Source organism: Ischnura elegans, chromosome 2 (genome assembly GCF_921293095.1).
Source record: "Ischnura elegans chromosome 2, ioIscEleg1.1, whole genome shotgun sequence".
Taxonomy (NCBI): domain Eukaryota; kingdom Metazoa; phylum Arthropoda; class Insecta; order Odonata; family Coenagrionidae; genus Ischnura; species Ischnura elegans.
In genome coordinates, this window is record NC_060247.1 from 6,006,576 (window position 1) to 6,027,994 (window position 21,419).

The 21,419-nt window shown below is 38.0% G+C and overlaps 1 protein-coding gene across 1 annotated transcript in view; it reads left to right on the forward strand.

Annotated features, from left to right (window-relative positions):
- Nucleotides 1–21,419, forward strand: part of LOC124173956 (tyrosine-protein kinase Dnt-like) — a 465,002-nt gene that overhangs the window by 169,693 nt on the left and 273,890 nt on the right. The window contains exon 3 of the mRNA XM_046553120.1: nucleotides 1,904–2,031. Within this exon, the coding sequence (XP_046409076.1) occupies nucleotides 1,904–2,031 (128 nt within the window). The remainder of the gene's footprint in view (nucleotides 1–1,903; nucleotides 2,032–21,419) is intronic.

Sequence of the window (21,419 nt, forward strand, 5' to 3'; positions counted from 1 at the left end):
CCCACAACTAAATCTTAGCAAGAACATAAAAATTAATATTATTAGTTATATTTATGTTCATAGAATTATACTTAATGCACTACCAAAGATAAATGTAAAAGGTATCCTTGTAATGGTGTAACTTGGTTATTGTGATGGTGTAACTAGCCTAGGAGTTACACTAAATAAAACCTTATCATGGAATTAACACAAAAAATCCACTTCACATATGGTCTTTTAGCTCATTCATTTCCTCGTATTTTTCTATAAGGCAAAGAAGATCCCGCGAGCACCCAAAGATTAATGCTTGGAAGGGGAATTGCGGAGAAGTCAAAGGATGTCAGAGTTGTCCATGCGCCAGAAGAAATGGACTTGCTACAGAAGATAAGCGAGCTGTATAGGTTACTCTACCAACAAAGAACTCTCAGGTGCTACTTAGCCTTATTTTAGCTCCACTATTGAGGGTTATCTAAAATACAGTTTGGGGTATGAACTTAAAATTGAGCCATTGAATGTTTCAGTGATTGATTCAGTGGCTCAGAGCCAGGGATGAAAAATTCATTTAACAGCAAGAACATCTCCCTTTATAACTTATTGAATGAATGATTTTTTAAATTTATCTTCAAGCAACAGATTTTCAGGTCATGCAAGTAATTAAACATTGCTAAAATATCGATCGATCTATTGTAATTTTTATAGAGTGCGAATATTAGTACATTCTATGAAAATGCGTCTTTGTGTTTTTATATGCTTTTGATTTTTGGATGAGTCGCAGCGGATATCAGGAAAATAGCTATTAACCTTGAGTATTCATATTAAACTTGAAAATTTGGGATGGGTAGTGGGTGATTTGGAAAAGTTGATATATAAGGGCGAATATATTGAACATTTGTAGCTTTATCACGAATAATTGTGTTGAATTAAGTAAAATGTTAAGTGTGAAACTTATAAATTCTACAAAAGTTTCAATCAATTCATTTAGCCATGAAGTCGAGGTTTCTGAAATTTAGCTCACATGTATTGGAGAAATAAAAGGTGTTGCCTAGTTTAAATTGTGTTACGGACTACGGATTTTCCATTGAAAGATAGAGTACAATCATTTTTGATAGGTACTTATTTCACTTTGTTTCGTATATACTTCGTTTCATTTCCTCCTAGTAATAAATAGCGCAACATTAAAAATATATCCTATGCGTTACAAGTTAAGTATAAGATAAGTAAGTATAAGTTGGAGACAAGTCTTCGAGAAAAAAGCGGTCCTTTCTTCTCCTCGGAAATTTTCTCAGAGTGAGGAAGATCCCACGAGGAGCCAAGATAGAGGAATGGAAGGGGTGTTGCGAGGCTGTCAAAGAACGCTCATAGATCATGTCCCCGGGGTTGTGTGTATACCAAAGGAAATGGAATCGGCGATCAAACCGACAGATATGCGAGAAGTATGCGTTACTACAACACCAAGAAAAGCTCGGGAGTAAGACAGAAGTCGATACTTAGCTGTAATACATGTATGAGAATCTCTGGCAGGTTTCATTATGTACATCCAAAATGGCGTTTTGAGCATGAACTTAAATATACCTAATGGAAGTTCAGTGATTAATGCCCAAAAATCGGATGGCATTCATTAAAGATAAGTATTCTGGTAAATGCTAGTGATTTTTAATTGAAGCCTCAAGCAGCAAAGGTTTTCAGGTCATTATATGAGTACACCTATTCGCATTAACTAAGCGCTCCTGAAAAATAGAGCATTATTGTACCTAATTTAAATGCAAAACATGGATTTTTATATTCCATCAGAATGCTTCTTTGTGTTTTTATATGTTCTTTATTTTTGGGCAGTTTGCTCCGTTTTATTTGTACAAAATATATAAAAATACTTACCTATTCAGGGTTTTTTTCCCTAATATCGCCCATCTTCTTCCTTCCGCAGGTCTCTCCGCAGAGCTGTATTACGTTCGTGACGGCGTCGTCAACACGTACGCCATGAACTTCGTCGTCCCGGTTCCCGCGCACATCTCAGACCTTCACTTCTCGTGGCAGTCGCTCGTCAAGAACCCGGTAAGTCCCAACATCCCTCCAAATCTTTAAGCACAGCCTCTTTGTTGATAATACATATCATTGGAGGAAAAAAAATAGAATCCCAATTTTCAGTGGCCTAATTTTTATTTAGTACTCATGAATATTATTTTTTTATTTGAAGCCTTCGGCACGGTCAATTACTAGGTTACTCCTCAATGTTTGTGGTAATAATGTACTCTATATTTGCCCCTAACCAGTTTTCAAAAGGCGTGATTCGCGAAATTTCTCTCCATGATTTTATACGTATTCTTCAGGAGCAGTAGCCTTTATTCATGCTTTTGTTTTCACCTATTTCCTCTCCAAGTATATTTGCCTTTGAGCTTCTTGCTGACCTGAAGACAAGGGATTCTTGTAGCTCTTTCCTTGATTTCGTAACGTTCGTAACTTTCTTCGACCCTCACCCAGATTATACTACAATTTTACAGAGTTTGTTAACCAGTTTACCTATTTTAATCCCCAATCCATTTTCAATTATTTACGATAAAGGATTCGTTTCACTTGGAAATATTATATTTCACTGTTACACGATCCAATAAAAATAACTGACTTCCTATAGATTCACATTTTAGGACATTTTTTCAACAATTACGGAAAGTTTCCACGTATACGGACTTAACAAGGGCATTATGGAATTTTTGAATGCTGAATTTTTCTCGCTTCTTGGAAATAAATTTTCGAAGCCAAAAGACATGTTAAACGGAGAATATTGCTATATCTTTTGACTAAGTATTGATCTCCATCCAAATGTGACTGATGTTAAAATTACTGGTGTTTTAGTCTCGCGTGTCATGGAGTCAGGCGATATCGATGGAGTGTTCAAAGCAGAGCGGTGGAAAAACTACTGTGAAAATAAAAGCAGTTGCCTCAGCGTTATGAAAACGAAGGCAATATTATTTGTGGTAAAAGCGGTTGAATAAAATAAAATTAGAAAAGAAAACAAATAAAATTAAGGCTGTGATTGGTCATAAATTGTACAAGACCTTAATGCCTTAAATATCTTATGAAACTCTTAAGGAAATTATCAAAAATATAATAAGGTTGGAGTTTTAGCCATCGTGAAGTAGCCATTCAAAAGAGTTGGCGTTTATTAGCCCTGCAGATGTAGCAAGTGCATAGTCTTTATGGTTCGATGAATCCCTCTTCTTGTAGCACTGTCGAAGCAGTCATATAAATGAGAACGAAATGTACTGTTTTAATTCAAAATTTATGTTTGGTGTTTACAAAACTGATACGCCTTCGTAAATCGTTTTCAATGAGGAATAATTCAAATTGTTTTATTGATATCTTTAATTTTACTGATTTTGCATACTTCAATGAAGGAAAAATTTAATTTTTTTAACTATGCCATTTTAAAATATGCATGTTATCTTACTTTAGTGCCATAATGTGTATAAAAATGCGTAACACTTATTTGAAAGTTTTAAGTACATACATTCAGTAAGATTTGCCATGAATTTAAATATCACGGGCTACTTAGTACATTTTTGTCTTGAAATATTCAAAAATATATTTATCTATATCAATGCCATGTTATTCCCCTCGTTAAATTAGGAAAGTTAATTATAGTACTTAAAGTGCATGCACTTGAGTTGATATTTCGGATAGGGCGTCAATTTTTCCGGTAGAGGAATAAAAATTACAATTATATCAAGGTAACTTAGAAGTAGAAAGGGAAACACCGGAGCCAGGACATGAGTTGATTCATAGGGATAGATGAAGGGAGAATGTTGGTTTTATTGGCAAAAGGGGTAACATTTGCATTAGGTTTCTGATACTATTATAGCCTGAATTTGAGGTTTGAAATTTTTTCTCTTAACGGGAAGGTACGTCTTGGATCGGTTTCGAAGTGGATCGGGGTGTGTGATTGTGGCTTGGATTTCTGTGACGTAGCTGCAGGTGTGCAGGGATGGGATTTTAGTTAATTAGGGAAGAGGATAAACTACCGCAGTGGGGTTATATGAGTGCAAGGAGTATGGTGGCGTCGCAAGGCGGGTATTAGGTTGCACGCAGCTTGCGAGTGGCGTAATGAGTATTCCTCGGAGTGGGGTCGAGGTGTGCATCGATTCTCTCTGGCTGCTGTGTCGCGGAGAACAGACCACGTACGCAATACGGGAGGAAGGGATAAGAAGGTGAGATGAAGGCTGGAATACCTTTAGTAGAGATGGAAGCATTTTTCTCCTCTGCGCGAGTTATAGCACGGAGTTAAGCGACAGAAATTTGATATTTGAAGTGTCTGTTGTCGGTTTCATTTTCTTCGCCTCAGTGAGGTGAAAATAGCACAACCTACTTTTCCATTGAGATCCATCTCAACATTCCAGATGTATTTCGCTTTACTTTCATTCTAAATTAAAACTTTACATTTCCTGCTCGAACAGATAACTAGAGATAACTAGCAGGGGGCATAGGTTGTGCTCAGAACTAGTTGCTCAGGGAGTGAAAGGCATCTTCTAGAAAACGAACCCCAATATAATGCTGGTGTGAACACTTTTCCATTTATTTAACTAACATGAATCTTTTCTACTTAAAAAATGAAACTATTCCTAAAAAGCTTGTTTATCTAACGTGTTAAAGAAAGCATTTGTGTAAATAATGAGTACTACGCTGCATTGATAACGTGTTGATACGCAACTCTTAAGGCCAGTAATAAAAATGATGCGTGCTTATATTTAAGCTACTTTTATTAGAAATGTATTCCGCGAGTTTACTTAACGGAAAAAATGCCCAAATATTTTTTTCAAGTTAAATCAATGCTTAAGAATAAATGATGATGAAGTATAGGCGTTATGCGTTGTTGTTTTTTTTCGCTTTACACAAAACAGGCCTCTCCGGCTATTTTAAAATATTTCAATTCTTATTCTTTGGTAATATTCTAACAATTTTATGGAAACATTGAGCACTGATATCATCTTTGACTGAGTCACTATTTTCAGCCTTGTCCTAAATAATGAATTCTTTAAAATGTAATAATATTAGCTAGAAAATAGCATCCCAAAAATTGTCATGAAGTATACGTAGATATTCCTAATATTTAATTTCACGGACTCAGTTTTTTATGTAACCTGACAGTGGTGAGGTGATGCTTTGTGGCATTTTGAAGTAATATAATATGCCTTTCCTTGCAAAATAGAATTATATTGCTACTTCATAATGTTAGAGATTCTTGATAGCTTGAATCTAATCAGCTGAATGTATTTTTTGAGCGCAATCACCTTTTCGTGAAGTTTATGAAAAAACACACTCTACAAAGCTGAGCTGGAGGTTTCTTGAAGAGTCAAATTACCTTGCGACCATGCATATGTTTTTCTTTGCAATCAAAGAAAGTGGTTTAGTAATTTAAAACGTTTCGTTTTCAAGGTGTGAATCGGCTATCGGCTGAATTCCTACTCGTATACAATTTAATAGAGATATCTAGTGCTTCAAAGGTCTCATTTCTACAACTGAGCTTGAAATATCTAGTACACGGGATTCTCAAATGTGTACCTCAATCAGACAACACACATGAGTTGCAAAGGCATTGCTCCTATTCAGCACAGTTAAAATCCCACTGATGAATAAGTTGCTCAGTTGTTCTCGTAAAGCCCACCTTGAAGATTTTCCTATGGCGTACAGAGTCCCTAACCTCCTTATTCATTATTCCCGTCTTAGCGAGCACATTCCCCTTATGTTTGGAGTTTGCATGGAGTTCCCGACTCACACTCTTGTTAATGGGATCAGCGTGCGTAGATGGAGATGATCCTCTTCATGAAGGTGTCCCGCCTCGAATGACAGGGGCGGCACAATGCCTTCGGCTCGCTGAGTTGTAAGCAGCCTCCGCCCCTGGGATGCGAGTACTATAAATGGCTTTCCCTTCTGCTTCCGTTGCGTCCGTCGCCAAGGGAACTCTACGAACCCTACTCATTGGCGACTCGAACCCTTTCCCCTTTTGTCATCCATCTCTCCGCTTGGATCTACCTGGGAGACTGGGAACTGCTATTCCCCCGATGCGGTTTCAAAGGAGTGATCCCCAACTTGAAGGAAGATACGATTCAATTATCACGGGGAAAGTTGGAGAGGAAGCTATCCCTTCCTTAATTCTCGTATGCATATTCTCGCAAGTTTAAATTAACTCCAGCGTGTCACATAATGGTTTGAGACTGAAGTAAGATTTATTTCAAGTGTTAATTCATGTCAGGCATTATTTTTCTACTACAACTCAAAATAAAATATTTTAACTCGATGATATTTCATATTAATTGCTTCGTAAATTTTCAAGAAAATGATAAGATCATTAAAATTTTATCTACGCTTTTAAAGAACAGTCTAGCCTTTATAATGAAAAGCCATTTGCTCTTTGTTACTCTCTGTAAGAAAATATTACCCCTTTACTTCCTTAACATTTCTCATTCGTCTTTTGAGCATCTAAGGGTGCCATTTACTTTCATTTTCACTACTTCAAATTTTCCACCGGACAATTTATGGTCTCCTTCAAAGTTCCTCCTTGAGATCTTCTAGCCGAGCGGCAATTTATACAATTATTCAATTTCAATGAAGGCTCTCAGCTCACGGGACCTTATTACCTGTGTTAGGCTCCGATTTTCTTCCATCGAAACATTTGTCTCTGTGGTAGGGGTATATTGCACTTGGAATACATCACTATTTGTTTGTCTTTAAGTTCTATGCAGACGCCGCACAGTGGGCTGAAATCGAAAAAAGCTGGCCAAAAATTATATCTTCCATATTTTTATGAGTAGCTTGATGTGAATTTTTCCAACTATTTTATTTGGCCTGTATAAGGTGAATATAACGAAATTTTGCCGGAAACTAGACCCGGTGAGTTTTTTAAACAAATTCTCGGAGACTGAAAAAATCTAAAAATCGACTATTCGGATCGCTGCAACGGAGATGGAATTTTTCATGGAAAACAAATAGTTAGCAATAAAAAAGTATGTAACTTAGCATTGAATTTAATTATTAAAATAAAAATTTCATATTATGTACATAAAATTATTTTTTAACATTATTAATTATATAGTCAATAACTTTGTGTCAACATTATTTTCTGAGAGAACATGAATAGGAAATCACCTAGCAAAAAATATATATTTGAAGAAAAATGTAATCGAAAACACATCACACAAAATAAATATGAACGATAATAAATAAAAATAAATATATAAAACGTAAGGAAACACAGAATAATTTTACCAGCCCACTACCAGTTTTCATCGGATTCCCAGCTATCACTGATCTCGTCAGAAGTTGGTTTTGCTGTAAAAGTAAGTTTCGTAGGTGCTCTGAAACATTTATTTCGACATTTTCACATACATATATGTTGGTATAAGAGGATTTGAAGTTAGGAGGAGCTTTCGGAAAAGATCTTCCATTTTAGCTTCGCACGAAAATTTTCGCGTGTGGTGAAGTCAATCCGAATAAATTAAACGATACAGATACCAACCTCAGCAAGGAGCCTCCATGAGATTATTATACATGTCTACAGGGAACAGTACATACTTCTCCAACCAACATCGAATTTTTTTTTCAAACTTGTCGGTAGTCTTCTTGCATTCTTCCAATTTCTGAAAACGTATTTCTCCATGATGTTCTTCAAAATTTCCTTTAACTTATTACCCCAAGTTTAACGTATGCTGAAAGTATTGAAGGGCCAATTAACGTTGTGAAGACAACGAATTTCTACTTCCATTAACAATAACGTCATGCATTTCTTTGCGGGTTTCTTTCGTGCGCTCCATTTTTTTTCATCCGAAATATCAAGTCTAAATCAACCCGACAAGGAAATCGAATTTAGGATAATATTCCCTGGACAATACACACAGAGTCACCGAGATATTTTACTTGGAAAACGTACTTTTTTATCGTTCCGAGATATCCTTCACTAGTGGTAGTTCGGCCTCAACACTGAAATTTCACGACTAGGGAAAATAAACCTTGGTTCTTCGCTTCCGTTAGCTCAAGCACTCACATCCTTTCGCACTCACTAAGATAAACTGACTAATTTTCTCGGTAAAACATTGAAAGGGAATATTTATCAACCAATTGGAAATTAGCATTTGTGGATAACCCCGTACTTGGCAGACATCGTTTGCGCCGATGCCAAGAGAAGCGATCCTTAAAAGTGCAAAAACCCCATCATAGTCCGAGGTAATAGAGCAATAAGCGGCATTTATACAAACAGACTGCTATGTCTCGATTGCAGAACTTCTTAAACGCAAGATAAGAATTATAACAAGAAGATTGGGTTTACGGGAACAATGGGAATTCAATCGGTCGAAAGGGTAGTACCCGGCGCTGCGGCGGCTACTCATGTGCCTTTTCCAGTGTTTGAGCTGATGGGAGCCATAAAAGGCCTAGGATAGTACGGGCAGCAAAATATGCGCATGCATAGTGGTTAGAATTGGATTTTCTAAGAGTTAGAAAATATTTCTTTGCAGCCGCCCGCTTCCCGAGACATGCTTTTGACTTGCCGGTCCGGTCCAATCGTTGAGTCCATTATGTCTTATGAAGGAAATCGTAATGTGCCCTTAGAAAAATTGGAACAATAAAACTAATATGGAAATTTGAATGTATACAAGTGTAGAAAACTGTAATTAAGTCTCACTTTTGTCGAATTATCAACGACCATAACTAAGCCTGAACAAATGTTCGCATCTAACCACACCGTCGGGCGGTTAGACATTCACGCACATAACTTGATAGGAGAGGCGGGGTGGAAAATTGGGGCAGGATTTTTTATTTGAGAATTCTAATTGACACTTTGTTATGTAGTGTGCTACAAAACACTTTGTGAAGTGAAAAACGTAAAGTTTTCCACTACACTATGTCCAAGTCACGTGAAAACTAGGACATTTTAATTGTTAAAAAAAAAAATAATAAAAAATGTCGCTCTATTTAAAATTTTCACTGAAACAGATTCTAACATTTTTCTTTTTATTATGAAATGATTAAAATTTAGGCATTTTAAAGCATAACGCAACAGTAGCAATGAACTTCAGTCAATTGTTTCAAAAAATGGGAAAAAAGTTTAAGATCATTTTCTATTGAATTGGCGAAGTCTCTAGCTTTAAAAAAATTAAGTAGAAGTAAAATTATTTCAGAATTGAGGTCAATGATTATTCTTTACTTAGAAAATGTAATCGTTGTTTCCAAATCTAAAAGTGAAAAAAATCATTTTTGGCCAACTTTTTTGATTCCAGCCCACTGCCGGTTTTTAGCCTGTATTTATCTTTTTCTACGAGTTTACAGAAGTTTTTAGCAGTAATGCATTACCACGTATTTTTAATATTAATGATTTTCATAGGCTCATTATTACATTTCAAGATGTGTGATGTTAAAAATAGCAGTTAAAGATATAGTATTATCTAATTTCAATTACTTCATGAATCATGACGGATAACTACAAGCGTCACGAAAAAACTCATAGTATCTGTGTTTGAATAGATGTCAGATTTTCAAAGGTATTGGTGATAATTAGATTTTCTTTTTTCTCTTGTCTTAACCTCTTTTAATTTATGATCAAAAATTCCTGGAGTATATTGGTAGCATTGGTGATTCTGAAATGTCATTTTTTGTTTGATTTATACATGAGGTATGGTATGGTATTTGGAGGAGGCGACCGACAGCTGAGGTCATTTGCGCCATGAGGGAAGGGTAGGTGAGGAAGGGTGGAGAGAAACCCGGCGTCGGCATTAGCCTGCTCCTAACGAAAGGCACCAAGGGGACCACGGCTTAACGTCCCATCCGACGGACGGAGTGTTGCGCTTGAAATGCCCTCCACACAACATTCAAGCAGGGATCGAGCAGTCTCTGAAAATTCTCTGCCGCTGCCGGGATTTGAACACGAGCCCACCGGGTGGGAAGCCAACACTCTAGCCACTTTATACATGAGTATTTCATCTATATTATGGTTATTATTGTAACGTTATGATTGTGATAATGTGCAATAATGTGAGTGTTTCGCAGTTTATTTTGATCAACTACGAGTGATTATTTAATGCAATATAAAAGAAAGCTAAAATTTCCAAGTGTACCTATCATGTTAAGCTCTACGTTATCTAGACGTCTCGAAAAGATGATTTTTATCCTGGTATAAAGCGCTCATGCCTTTTACAGCGTGCCTCTGGATAAATATACTTCCCGCGACCCAATTTATGTCCATTACGTCAAGCCTAAAACTATAATCCTCAAGAAATCCTTTTTTATGGCATAATTGTATCTCCCAAGGCTCATTAACATTTTTCCCTGTAGCAGTCTTTTTTTATGTAATGTATCCTTTCCCACAATACCTGCTGGCACGGAATCAAATCTCCATACGCCTTAATGAGACCTAAATTTAATCACCGCATAGTTATTGTGTTTCAGTATGTGTGTTACTTAGTTCTTATGGACAATGTGGCCTAATTATGGTATACATGGTTATTATTTTCTACCTCTTCTAACTCTTATAAAATCCCTTTTATCCACTTCAGGAGATAAAAAAGAACCTGATTTAGTAATTTATCAAAGAAATTGTGAATAATCATCAATATAATAACTTTCGGTAGAAATAAAAATCCATCTCTTCGAAATGGTCTCAGTGTTTTAGGGTTGACACCGGAAAAAATATAATTAAAAAATAGTTTGCATTACTAAAGTCAACTAAACAATTTTCCTGCGAAAAAACTATACTTGAAATTTTTTAAAAGTAAATTTTCAGTCAGCTTTAATGATTATTAAGTGAGTTGCTTCTTAATTAATAATAAAATCATTTCTTTCTTGTTTTTTTTTCTGCATTAAAAAGACCAAAGAAGTGGACGCTAATTTTTTTAAACTCCAATTCCACTTAATTTCAGAACTCAATATCCATTACTCAAATTCATACACTTAATTTCATTGTCCTATCGCTGAAAATCTCCCATTTTATCAAAGCCATGTTTTCTTTTTATCTATTTTTTTAAACTCCATTTTCCAGCTCCAAAACTCAGTAGCAACATACAGTCGATTACGTTTGAGGCTTGAGCACCGTGGAAAAAATTGTATAGTGGTTTTTTAAAGGGATTTCTCTGAACTCCTGCAATTTTATAAAAACCATTAGCAAAAATTCTACTCCAAATAAAGAAATTCTTGAGGCTTTTCTTCGGTCAGGTTATAAAAGGGCATACTTTTGGCTTCTTTAGCTAACGGTTCTCAAATTTTTCCAAATGATGACTCTAAAGGTGCTCTTTCTTTGCTGTACCGACAACTCTCGTTCCCCAGCGAATGTACGGAAGTGGAAAGCTCAAAAGCATTCCTAGCCCACTTGCCTTAATGAGGGTATTCGTTGGGGGAATAATGTGAGCTAATCTTTCGCATTCTGAGATCCCGGGCCGATTCCTTTAACGGAAGGACGAAATTACAAGGCGGGTTTGTTTTTGCTCATCTCCAGCTCGCAGGGAATTCTCTGGGGTATGTTATCCCACTCGCTGCTGGGAAAATATTCGAGCGTAGCCTTGTTTGATGGCTCAGTGAATAACGGTACCCCACAAAAATATTTTTGTAAATGTCTTCGTTCAATATGGTTCTTTTGCTTCAATATATCAATTGGTTTCAATATGCTTCGTTCAATATATTCTTACTAATTTTTGGTCGACAAAAACGAATTCATATCTGAATTTTATTCATTAGCTCATTTTTTCAAGATACTCTATAACCCAATTGAGGATGATGCGCGAATCCCCATATTTTCACTCAAAGAAACATTTAATTAAAACATTCCTTGGTAGTAAGTATGGAACAATAGGTTGTTTTTAATTAAGGACAATGTGTTACACAGCATCAGTTGATTTGAGCTTGGTTCTGTGTGCGTTTCGTGTTGAATTGCCTCTTGTATTTCAAATCCGGAGACGCGGTTTTTACAGTCTAGCTGTTGCCAATGAGCATTGACTCAGAATAACGACCATGATATCTACGTTCCCTTACAGACTGATAACGGTGAATCTTTTCAGAGTGTTCATCGCGTACAGTTAAACAGACTTTGGGGAAAAATTTAGGATGGAAGAGGAGGAAGGGAAGTTTCAGTAGCATGCTGCGGAACTCTTCTAGTAGTTCATTTATTAGGTGCTGGTGTTGGTAGTTTTCCTGTTTTTTGCTAACTATAAATCCTAGTGCCACATCTTTTAAGGCTTTCATGTCTGCTTTCTCTCTCTCCTCTAAGATTCTAATAAACTCGGAGATTCTCAATATTGGAAGTATTTGAGTTACCACAAAGATTCCTTTCTTAGCCGTTTTCATCACTTGGTCTTAGGAATTTTGCTCCAAAAGTTATAATAAACCTTTAGCTAAGATTTGCTTCAAAAAAAGAAAATCTCGGATCTTTTATTCCGGAAGAATGTTAAAGAGTAAACTTTACGCTACCACAGTTCTCAAAAAAGGAGTTTCATGTCCTAAAACACTGCTCACTGCAGGCTTCGTTCTATGCCGAATATATGGGAGTGGAGCGCACAAAGGCATTCCTCGCGCACTTGCTTTAATGAAGGTTATTCGGAGGGGACATAATGTAAGCTAATCTTTCGCATTCTGCCCGCGGAAATCCTGATCCGATTCCTTTCAAGGAGGGACGAAAGCACGAAACACGGGTATATTTTAGTTTATCAGGAGCTTGCAAGGAATGCCATCGCATAAATTCTCCCCCTCTGTAATCGTTTCTAGGAAAATGTTCGAGCACCGATGACCATGCTAGATTGCTAATTAAGTAATCATTCATATGTTACCCCAGTGATTCTGGCATGTAGAGAGTAGGGAAATATGCTGAGATAGGCATTTTATTCCTTTGATTAGTAAATTCTTGCGCCCCATGTACGCCTTAATGGAATTTCATGGATTAATGAGGGGGGGGGGGGGGAGATGTAAAGCTCTTGCCATTGAAACATAAATGGACGTGGCAATAATTATTATTGGTTTAAAGGATCTCTTGGTGGTTTTCAACTATTCTGTTGGTACAATAGTAGAGGATTTTTCAATGGGGCACTTAAGTTAGCTCCGAGAGAGAAAACAAAAGGAATGTGAATTGCTTTAGTATTTCATTAGCAAATACCGCAGCAGTTTGGGCAAGGCTAGCTTTTTTATTTCGTTTCGCTTGGCCTTTGCAGCATTCCTAAGGCCTTTCTCAACGCCGTGAAGATGCTTTGAAAGGAATAAGGAGTTTTCTTTTGAGGTAGAGAGGAGTTCGGTTGGTCCGGTGCTTGGGCAAAGCGTAGGTGGTGGGTGGCCAGTGCGAGTTGGAGTGTCGGAGGAAGGAGAGAGGGTTTTCGGGCTTTACGGATGGGAAGCAAACGGGCACAAAGGCCTTTTTCTCGCTTTCCGAGCGAAATTAACGGAAAGGAAACCACGCAGTCGGCAAGAAGCCATCCATATACGCTCCTTCCAAAAACCCCCGACCATTCCTTTTCTTCCTTTTTTTTCTTTCTCCTCTCTTGACAGCGCTTACCTGTTCGTTGCCATATGTGGCAGTGTTGTCCCTCTCCTCAACGTAGTGTCATGTGCGAATATCTCGAATTTCACGTCTGGTCACTATCTAACATCTTGTGAAAACGTTTTGCATCCATTTTTGTCTTCATGTACGAGTGTAAGGCCCCCTGTTAATTGACGCCAGAAGATATGAAGTGAAATTGTTAAAAAGGTTGTTCAATAAATATGTGTTTTAAAAAATACGCAATATTTTTAGTAGCCACATGCTGGAAATACTTTCAGTGCCTTATTTAAGACTAGAATGTGTATTAAGATGCCATATGCATATTAAAATGTCTATAATTTTCTGTGATATTACAGCGTGAAAAACAGTATTTTCTCCCGTCGGATTTACTACTAAAATCCTATTCAAATTCAATTTTAATTCAGGCTCTTTGTTGTTTCAACTAAACTGTACTGTTTGGAGACCTTAAAAGTGATGATATGCTTCATTGAAATATATGGAATCTAAGTTCAGGATTGCAATGAAGCTGTTCACTAAGATATGTGCGTCTTGATGTTTGTCACTTTCTCCCATTCCGAAATGGCGTAAAAATGTTTTTTTCGAGACTCAATCTACATTTATTTGCGCTAACCATTGAATTTTAAGAACTCGAATGAGCAAATTTTTCTCATAAGCATTACTTGATCCTATTACTGCTGCCAGCGGCATTTATTCTTCTGCACACTCTTTTAATCAAATTAACTATTAGTTTTTGGAATCAGTATTATAATACTACAGGACACATTTCAAGTACCCTATTCTCATCTGGCAATTATTAAATACTAATGTTTTCAATTGTTATTGGCAAATTGAATTGATTGATTGGATAATATGAGAATCAATGTACTTTCTACTGAGATGAATTCACCACTGTCTTTTAGTAAACACAGAACCTTGCTGAGGTTAAAGTGTTTTCAGAAGTCAAGCACTTCGTCCCTTTCAACGGGCAATGAGTTGTCACAAGATGAAGGCGACGTTGCAGAGAGCGGAGACTCAAGAGAGGGAGAGGAGAGCCCTTCACTCCATGCGGCGTAACAAGGTCGTTTGCGTATCGGGAAGAGCGATTAGAGAAGACACTTTTTTTTTGACGCACTCCAAAGACACAATTACCATCGCCATTTAAAGCTTAGGCATCCCACCCCTTCCACCGATCCTTAGTCCCGATTTTTTTTCCTCTCCTTCCACTTCTTAGATGAAGCCTCTGCCCCACGAAATTTCCACTTATGCTTCTCCTGGAATTTTTTTCTGTGGAGGCCATCCCTCGTCTTATGTCGCAGCTCCTTAGCTCCCTTTTTCCGTCCTCTCTTTTCCTATCATTTTGCTCTGCCTCCTTCCCAACGAGTCTTCTTTCGCTCTTTTTCCATTCCTTTTACTCCCGTCAATCTTTGAGAAAAGGGCACCTTGCCTCCCGAATGATAAAAAATGTGGTCTTCCTCCCCATGTTCTTTTTTCTCGGCTTTGCATCCAACGCCCTTCGATATCTCCTCCCTCTCCTTCCACTCTTCCGCATTCTATTCCATCCCTGTTCGTGGAGGTGGGACGGAGAAAGAGGGAGATTGAGAAGAGGTATGGGGAGGCTCGAGTTTTCACGGGAAACCGTTGGGTGTCGCAGAAGGGTCCTCCATACCACCATTCCCTCCTCTTTCCAACGACTCTTTCCACCTCTTTTTTCCATTTCCTTTTCCCACCAGTCCTTTAAAAGGTTGTCACCTGACGTAAAAAGATTCCAATCGCATATTTTTAGTTTTTTTTCCATCTGACCCTACCACCAGCCTTACCTTATCTTCTTCATTCTCTCCCTTCCCCGTTCTTCCATTTTCTCTTTTCTATCTCTCTGCGGAGCGAATGAATTCCTCGCCACGACCTCATTCCCCCCCGCTCTTAATCACTCGGCCCATTTGCGAATCTCGTTTCTCGCGGTCCCCCGATCTTCTTTTATTTTTTTATATTTTTACTTTCTCCTTCGTTACTCTCCCAATGTATTCTGTTTTTCTTTCTCGCGCTTTCCCACTCTGCCCCCCCCCACCCCACCTCTCTCTCTCACTCAGTCGTCCCGAACCTCCTCCCCCATTCCTCACTCTCCTCCCCACTCACTGCTCATAATTGCGACTTGATCGATCGCAAAATGTTCGCTCTGAATAATGACTTTAACTCATTTCTGAGGCCTTCGTAAATGAATTTTTTTGTCCTCTCTCGTAATTTTCTTTAGTCTTTTTTTTCCTTCGTCACCTTAAAAAAAATTTAGAAGAATAAGTGATACATTGCCGGTTGCAGTCTCTGAGAATTATATGGATTCAGGAGGTGATATTTAAATTTCTGTGTTCAAGTAGTAGATTAATCTCCCCCACACCTCATAGGAAAACACCATTAATAGGGACAAGGCTTTCGGTCAAGCAAAAAGTGGAAGAGAATAATTCACCACGACATACAACATGTGAGAAACAACCAGTCCGGGTCCACTTGAATGGCACTCGAGGGAATGATAAACGACATAAGCTTAGAACCCTGGTGAAGTAGGCAGACTTAGCCGTTGGAGCGTTGGCATCATGTAGGACCCGGCAGGAAACCCGAGAAAATTTTCTACAAATCAAACGCCGGGACAAAATTCTAGGAAAAAGGTACGTAAGCTCATGTAAATGCTGATTAACGAAATAAATATGCCTAGAATTTTGTGGATGCTCGAATTTATGACTCACTGCAGAAGTATTAAAAGGTGTGTTAAAAGTAGGCTGTAAATATTCTTGCATTCATGGCAAAGATGAAAAAAGTTCACCTCAGGTTCTCAATTGTGCTATATAATCTAGTATAACTGGCGTTTCGTGAGAACATTTTATATTCTTTGATATTCCTTATGGTATGGTGCGGTATTTATAGGAGGAAACCTATCGCTGAGATGTAGGGAAGAGTAGTCAACGAAATGATTCATTGATTCTTCTCATAACAGAATAATCTTCTAATTTCATTGGCAAATTAAGTCATGGTTTCGTTAATAGGAGTGGACCACATTGTCCGCATGGCAGCGCGGGATTGTCCTATTCCCCAATCTTCCATTCCTCTCCTCTCCCTGGGGGCGTCGTCGGGCTCTCGTCGCGACGGCGCCTCCCATTCTTATTTCCTTCCCTGTCCTCCCCCTTCCGAGGTGTGTGGATGAAAAGTGAAGGATTATAGAGTCGGCCATCAGGAGAATAACCACGTGAGTACGTCCTGGGCCTCGTTTCATTTGTAGGGAAGAGTCGGGAAGGTTGAGAGAAATCCGGCGCAGGCATTGACCCACTGTTAAAGAAAGGCGCGCGCCAAAGGGACCACGGGTTAAGGTCCTAACCAACAGACGGAGTGCAGTAATTGGCCAAAAAGCACTCAATTAGGAATCGGGCAGTCTGAAATTTTTCTGCCACAACCGATATTCGAACCCGGGCCCACCGGATGGCAATCCAAGACTTTAGCAGCCACAACAACCCCATAGCTCCTTCCCGATGCCAAATTCCGCGTCGCCAGTTTCTTCAATCCCTTCCCTGCCTTCCCCTAGACCGACCACTTTTCTTAACTTTCGCCTCCCCCTTCTCCTCATCGTCTAAATTTCACTGCGACCGACCGACCAACCTCCCGCCCATCGCCCCAGGATCCCATGGTCTCACGTCATGACGATGCTAATGGGATACGCTTTCAATGGCATTAAGTTTCTCTCCCCCACCCCCAATCCACCCCCGGGGGCGGGCCCTTTTTATCCGCTCGCTTCCCTTCCACCACCCCTTGCCAACCCCCTTGATCTTGTTCTTCTGCTCGGTCCTAACTCTCCCCCGCTATCAACTCGTCCCCTCGGCTTTAAAACATTCCCCGTTCTGCCTGCCTCGCTCTTTCGAGCCTTCATTCTCCAGCAACCAACCAAGTTTCTTCGCAACTGATTCTCGTGCTAACTCATCGCTAACTGGATCATCGATTCCTCAATTCGGAGGGGCGCCCTGCTCCTCAGGCACTGCCTTATTTTTCATGTCGCCATTGCCAGTAGAGGTCCATGACTTGCAGAACACGGTTTTGTCTCCAATTGGATTAGTAAGCTTGAGCTTGACGGACAGTTTAATATAATTATAAACAATACCTTGCTTTGATCAAAACGCAAATTCGTCGTTATTGTGCTCTTTATTGTGCTACCTCTTACTGCTAACTAAAACGTTTTCTTTTTTTGCAGCACGTGGTGTTCGTAAATTATTATAATGGTAAAAAATATAAATTACGTTATTTATACTGCAGTAAAACAGAAAAACGTTAAGCAACTTGAAGCCTTTATAGTTGAAACGGTGTACCTTCGGTGGGTGTTATGCTGCCTCATTTATCTTTAGAACTAATCAAATTAAAATTGCGCAAAAGGTTGCCTGATCGCATTGATATTAAAGGTTTCATTGTCTCCAAATCAACGTTGATATGTTGCAAGAATATTTTCCCCAGCGATTAATTATTCGACAAAATTTTCATTTATTAGTTTCGTTTGGAGTGACTAATGTATCCGCGGAAATATATATTTCCTATTTTAAAATGGCATAAAACCTAAATTTACAAGTTTATAAATGTTTCATCGAACAGTTGGCCTTCTATGCTACACCGTGAATTTAATGTTACTAGTAGGAAGAAGGGACAACTTAGTTGGCCACATTTTGAGGCACGATGGTCTGATGAAGACAATCGTTGAAGGACAAGTGGAAGGGAAAAAGGGCAAGGGACGGCCCCGAATGAGTTATATCGGACAGGTTATAAAGGATGTAAAAGAGAATAAATATGTAGCTATGAAGAGATTAGCGGATAGGAGAGAGAAATGGAGAGCTGCGTCAAACCAATCTTAGGATTATTGACTAATGATGATGATGCATGAGTAGGAAAAAATGTTTGTAAATGTGCCCTTTTGATGATAAGATAGAACCATTTGTTTCAGTTAATTCCATAGAATTAATGCCCAAAAATCAAAATACATCGAAGAGGAAGAGAAGTTACTTTGCCGCATTTCGCCAAAAATGTGAAGAAATGTGAACGCCAGTATGAATACATGATGTTGTATATTGATTGAGCGCAATTATTAAAAATGTATTCATTTATTACCAAAGAATTTTGTGTCATGGTTTCACTCAAAAAATCAAATTTAACGTATGTTGCAAGAAAGGATATCTCCAATTTTATTTTTCGATTCCAGTTGCGTCCGTCTTAGCGTATATTTTCCTTACTAAATACATTCCAAGCTGAGCAGGTATTTTAGTATTTGGGTTAGCTATCCATTCTTAGGAAACGAAAGGACGAATATTGCTTTTTTAAAACTCAAATGTGTCTGCATTGTGAAAAATCCAATAACGGGATAAAAAATAAGGCAGACATTCTTGGAGAAATTCATGGAAAAGGAGAGGACAACAGCATTTTAAACATTATAACTCTAACTATTCTTTGTTACATTTCGGATATTAATGAATTTAAATCGCTTAAACTAACATTTCGTACTAAACTAACTATATTATTCCACCTAATATTATCAATAATCACCAGTGTGACGTTACAAGTAGTTAGGTTACGCGTCTGTGATATTGGCGTAGGATAATAGGGGTAGGACGATGTGCATTCATTTTAAAACGAAATTTTCAATCGTTTTCTTATGTCAAAATTTTAGCATGTCGTTAATTATCAATGTCATTATTTTCTCAAATTTTTTCGTCAAAAATTTAATGACATAAAAATAACATTATTTTGACATAGTTTTAACATAATGAAGTTCTAATTTTCACATAAAGATGATATAATTTTGGCATAATAATGACATAATTTTGAATTTTAGCTCCCACCTGTGGATTATACTCCGTAAAACTAATAAATGCACCAAATCACATTAAATGGGACTTGTTACTTTAGATCAGGGGTCTTCAAGTTACTAGGCCACGAGGGCCACATTCCAAGTTCCGAATCGCCCCGCGGGCCGGATAGCAAATTTGCCGATGACTTAAGTATTCGATTCCAACGTCTACTGAAGTATCCAGTGGCGTATTTCTTATTTACGAACAGTTGAAGGCAACTCTGACGTGTAGTACAGCGCTGCAATGCTCCTAGCGGCGTCTCACAGAGTTATACGTGCGAGAATCGCGCGCTACTTGAAACGAGTGTGCGGGCCGGATGAAAATCCTCCTCGGGCCGGATCCGGCCCGCGGGCCGTAGTTTGGAGACCCCTGCTTTAGATCATCGATTATTATTAGCAAAAAAGGGTTCGTAAATGACTATCGGGTCATCTGAGTATTATTGCCTAGGTTTTTACATGATAATATGAAAGGTACCTATCTTTTATTTCCTCTGATTTGTATTTTTTTTAGACAGGGATAATTTTTAGACGCGCTCATTAATCCTTCCCTATCAACATTCTCCACCTTGCATTAATGCATTACGGAATGTCAGCAACAGAAAAGTAAACTTTTCATTACTAACATAGTGGCTTTAATTACTAAAAAAAACAATGGGAAAGGCTTTGATGAGCATCGTCAGTCCCTATCCATTTGCATAATCTTATTCGCATGAATACGTTCTTAACTATTCAAAACTGAGAAAGGAATGTCAGTTTGGTAGCATATTTAATATAGGAAATTCCTTTGAGAACCCACCAAAAGTTAGTTTAACTCTGTTATCTCTTATTCACCATCTGTTGGTTGAATAATAAAATTCTAGTAATTTCTGAGATTAATATGCTGTACCTTTAATTTATATCGAAGATAATAGCGGAAAAAGTCGTATGAAATGCCTTTTTGCTGTTCATAGTCACTTGCTTATTATTATCTCACTGTTTAAGTTGATAATCTCTTTTAGTTACCTTTATATTTATTTTGTGAGGTGGCAGTAATTTTTGGAAGCACTAGTCATTCCTTACCCGTCTAAGTTACATTCTTAATGGGATATAGAAGGGTAAAGGTAAATTTTGGCATATACTTAGAGAGTTTTTCTGGTTAAATACGCAACCGAAATGATAAAAATATTTACTTTTTATCCCATCGATTGCGGCCTTACAAGCTGTTGAGAAGCACTCCCATTAGTAATTTACGGCAGCGATTCCGTGCGACCCGGCTGTTTGGGTCGCTTACTGAAACCGTGAACCACACGCTTCGTCCTTCCTTCCAGCCCTCTCCCGCCACTTGAGGGGCTTTGCTAGGGAGACCCTGCCGGACTGAACCTTGCCTTATCTCGTCGTGCGGTAGGCGGGGAGCGCTTACGAGCCATTACTCGCTTTATTGGGCTTCAAAATTCTCCGTGGTGCAGCCATAACCGCACGGAATTTAGTGAGCTTGGTAGGGCTGGCTAACAATTATAATGCGACTTTAACTGGCGAAAAACTATCAAAATAGTTATAAATGAGGAATCAAATGATTTCAGTCTGTGAATAATCTGTAATACTTTTAATCATTATATGCAAAAAATGAAGAAGAAAAAAAATATGAAAAAATATCTTGAATTCCATATTGGTGAATTCATCTAAAGAATCGGATTTGTACGACAAGTTTTCTTTCTATTCGGCTCTGCTGAACATTATCTCACCGATGAAACGGTTTTTAACAAAACTCCCTTGGATCAGCAGCCTATAGGTAGTGGCCTTTTTTAAATATTCGTTCAAATTCATTTCAATGACATAATTTCATCGGCTTGATTGTTATGATGCGTCACCATTAAACTAAAAAGGCCAATAATTCAAATTTTTCCCTCACTACTCATGTGATTGACAATACTCCCATACTTGTATTACTTTTTTCCATTTAGTCTGGCTCCTAAGTTTAATTGCCTTGGAATTCGTTTTGCAGATTGCGATAGGTGTGTATAACATTGTAATTACTTAATAAGTACATTGTTCAATAAGTAATTATAAAAAATGTCTTATATATAGGCATATATTTCTCGTAAT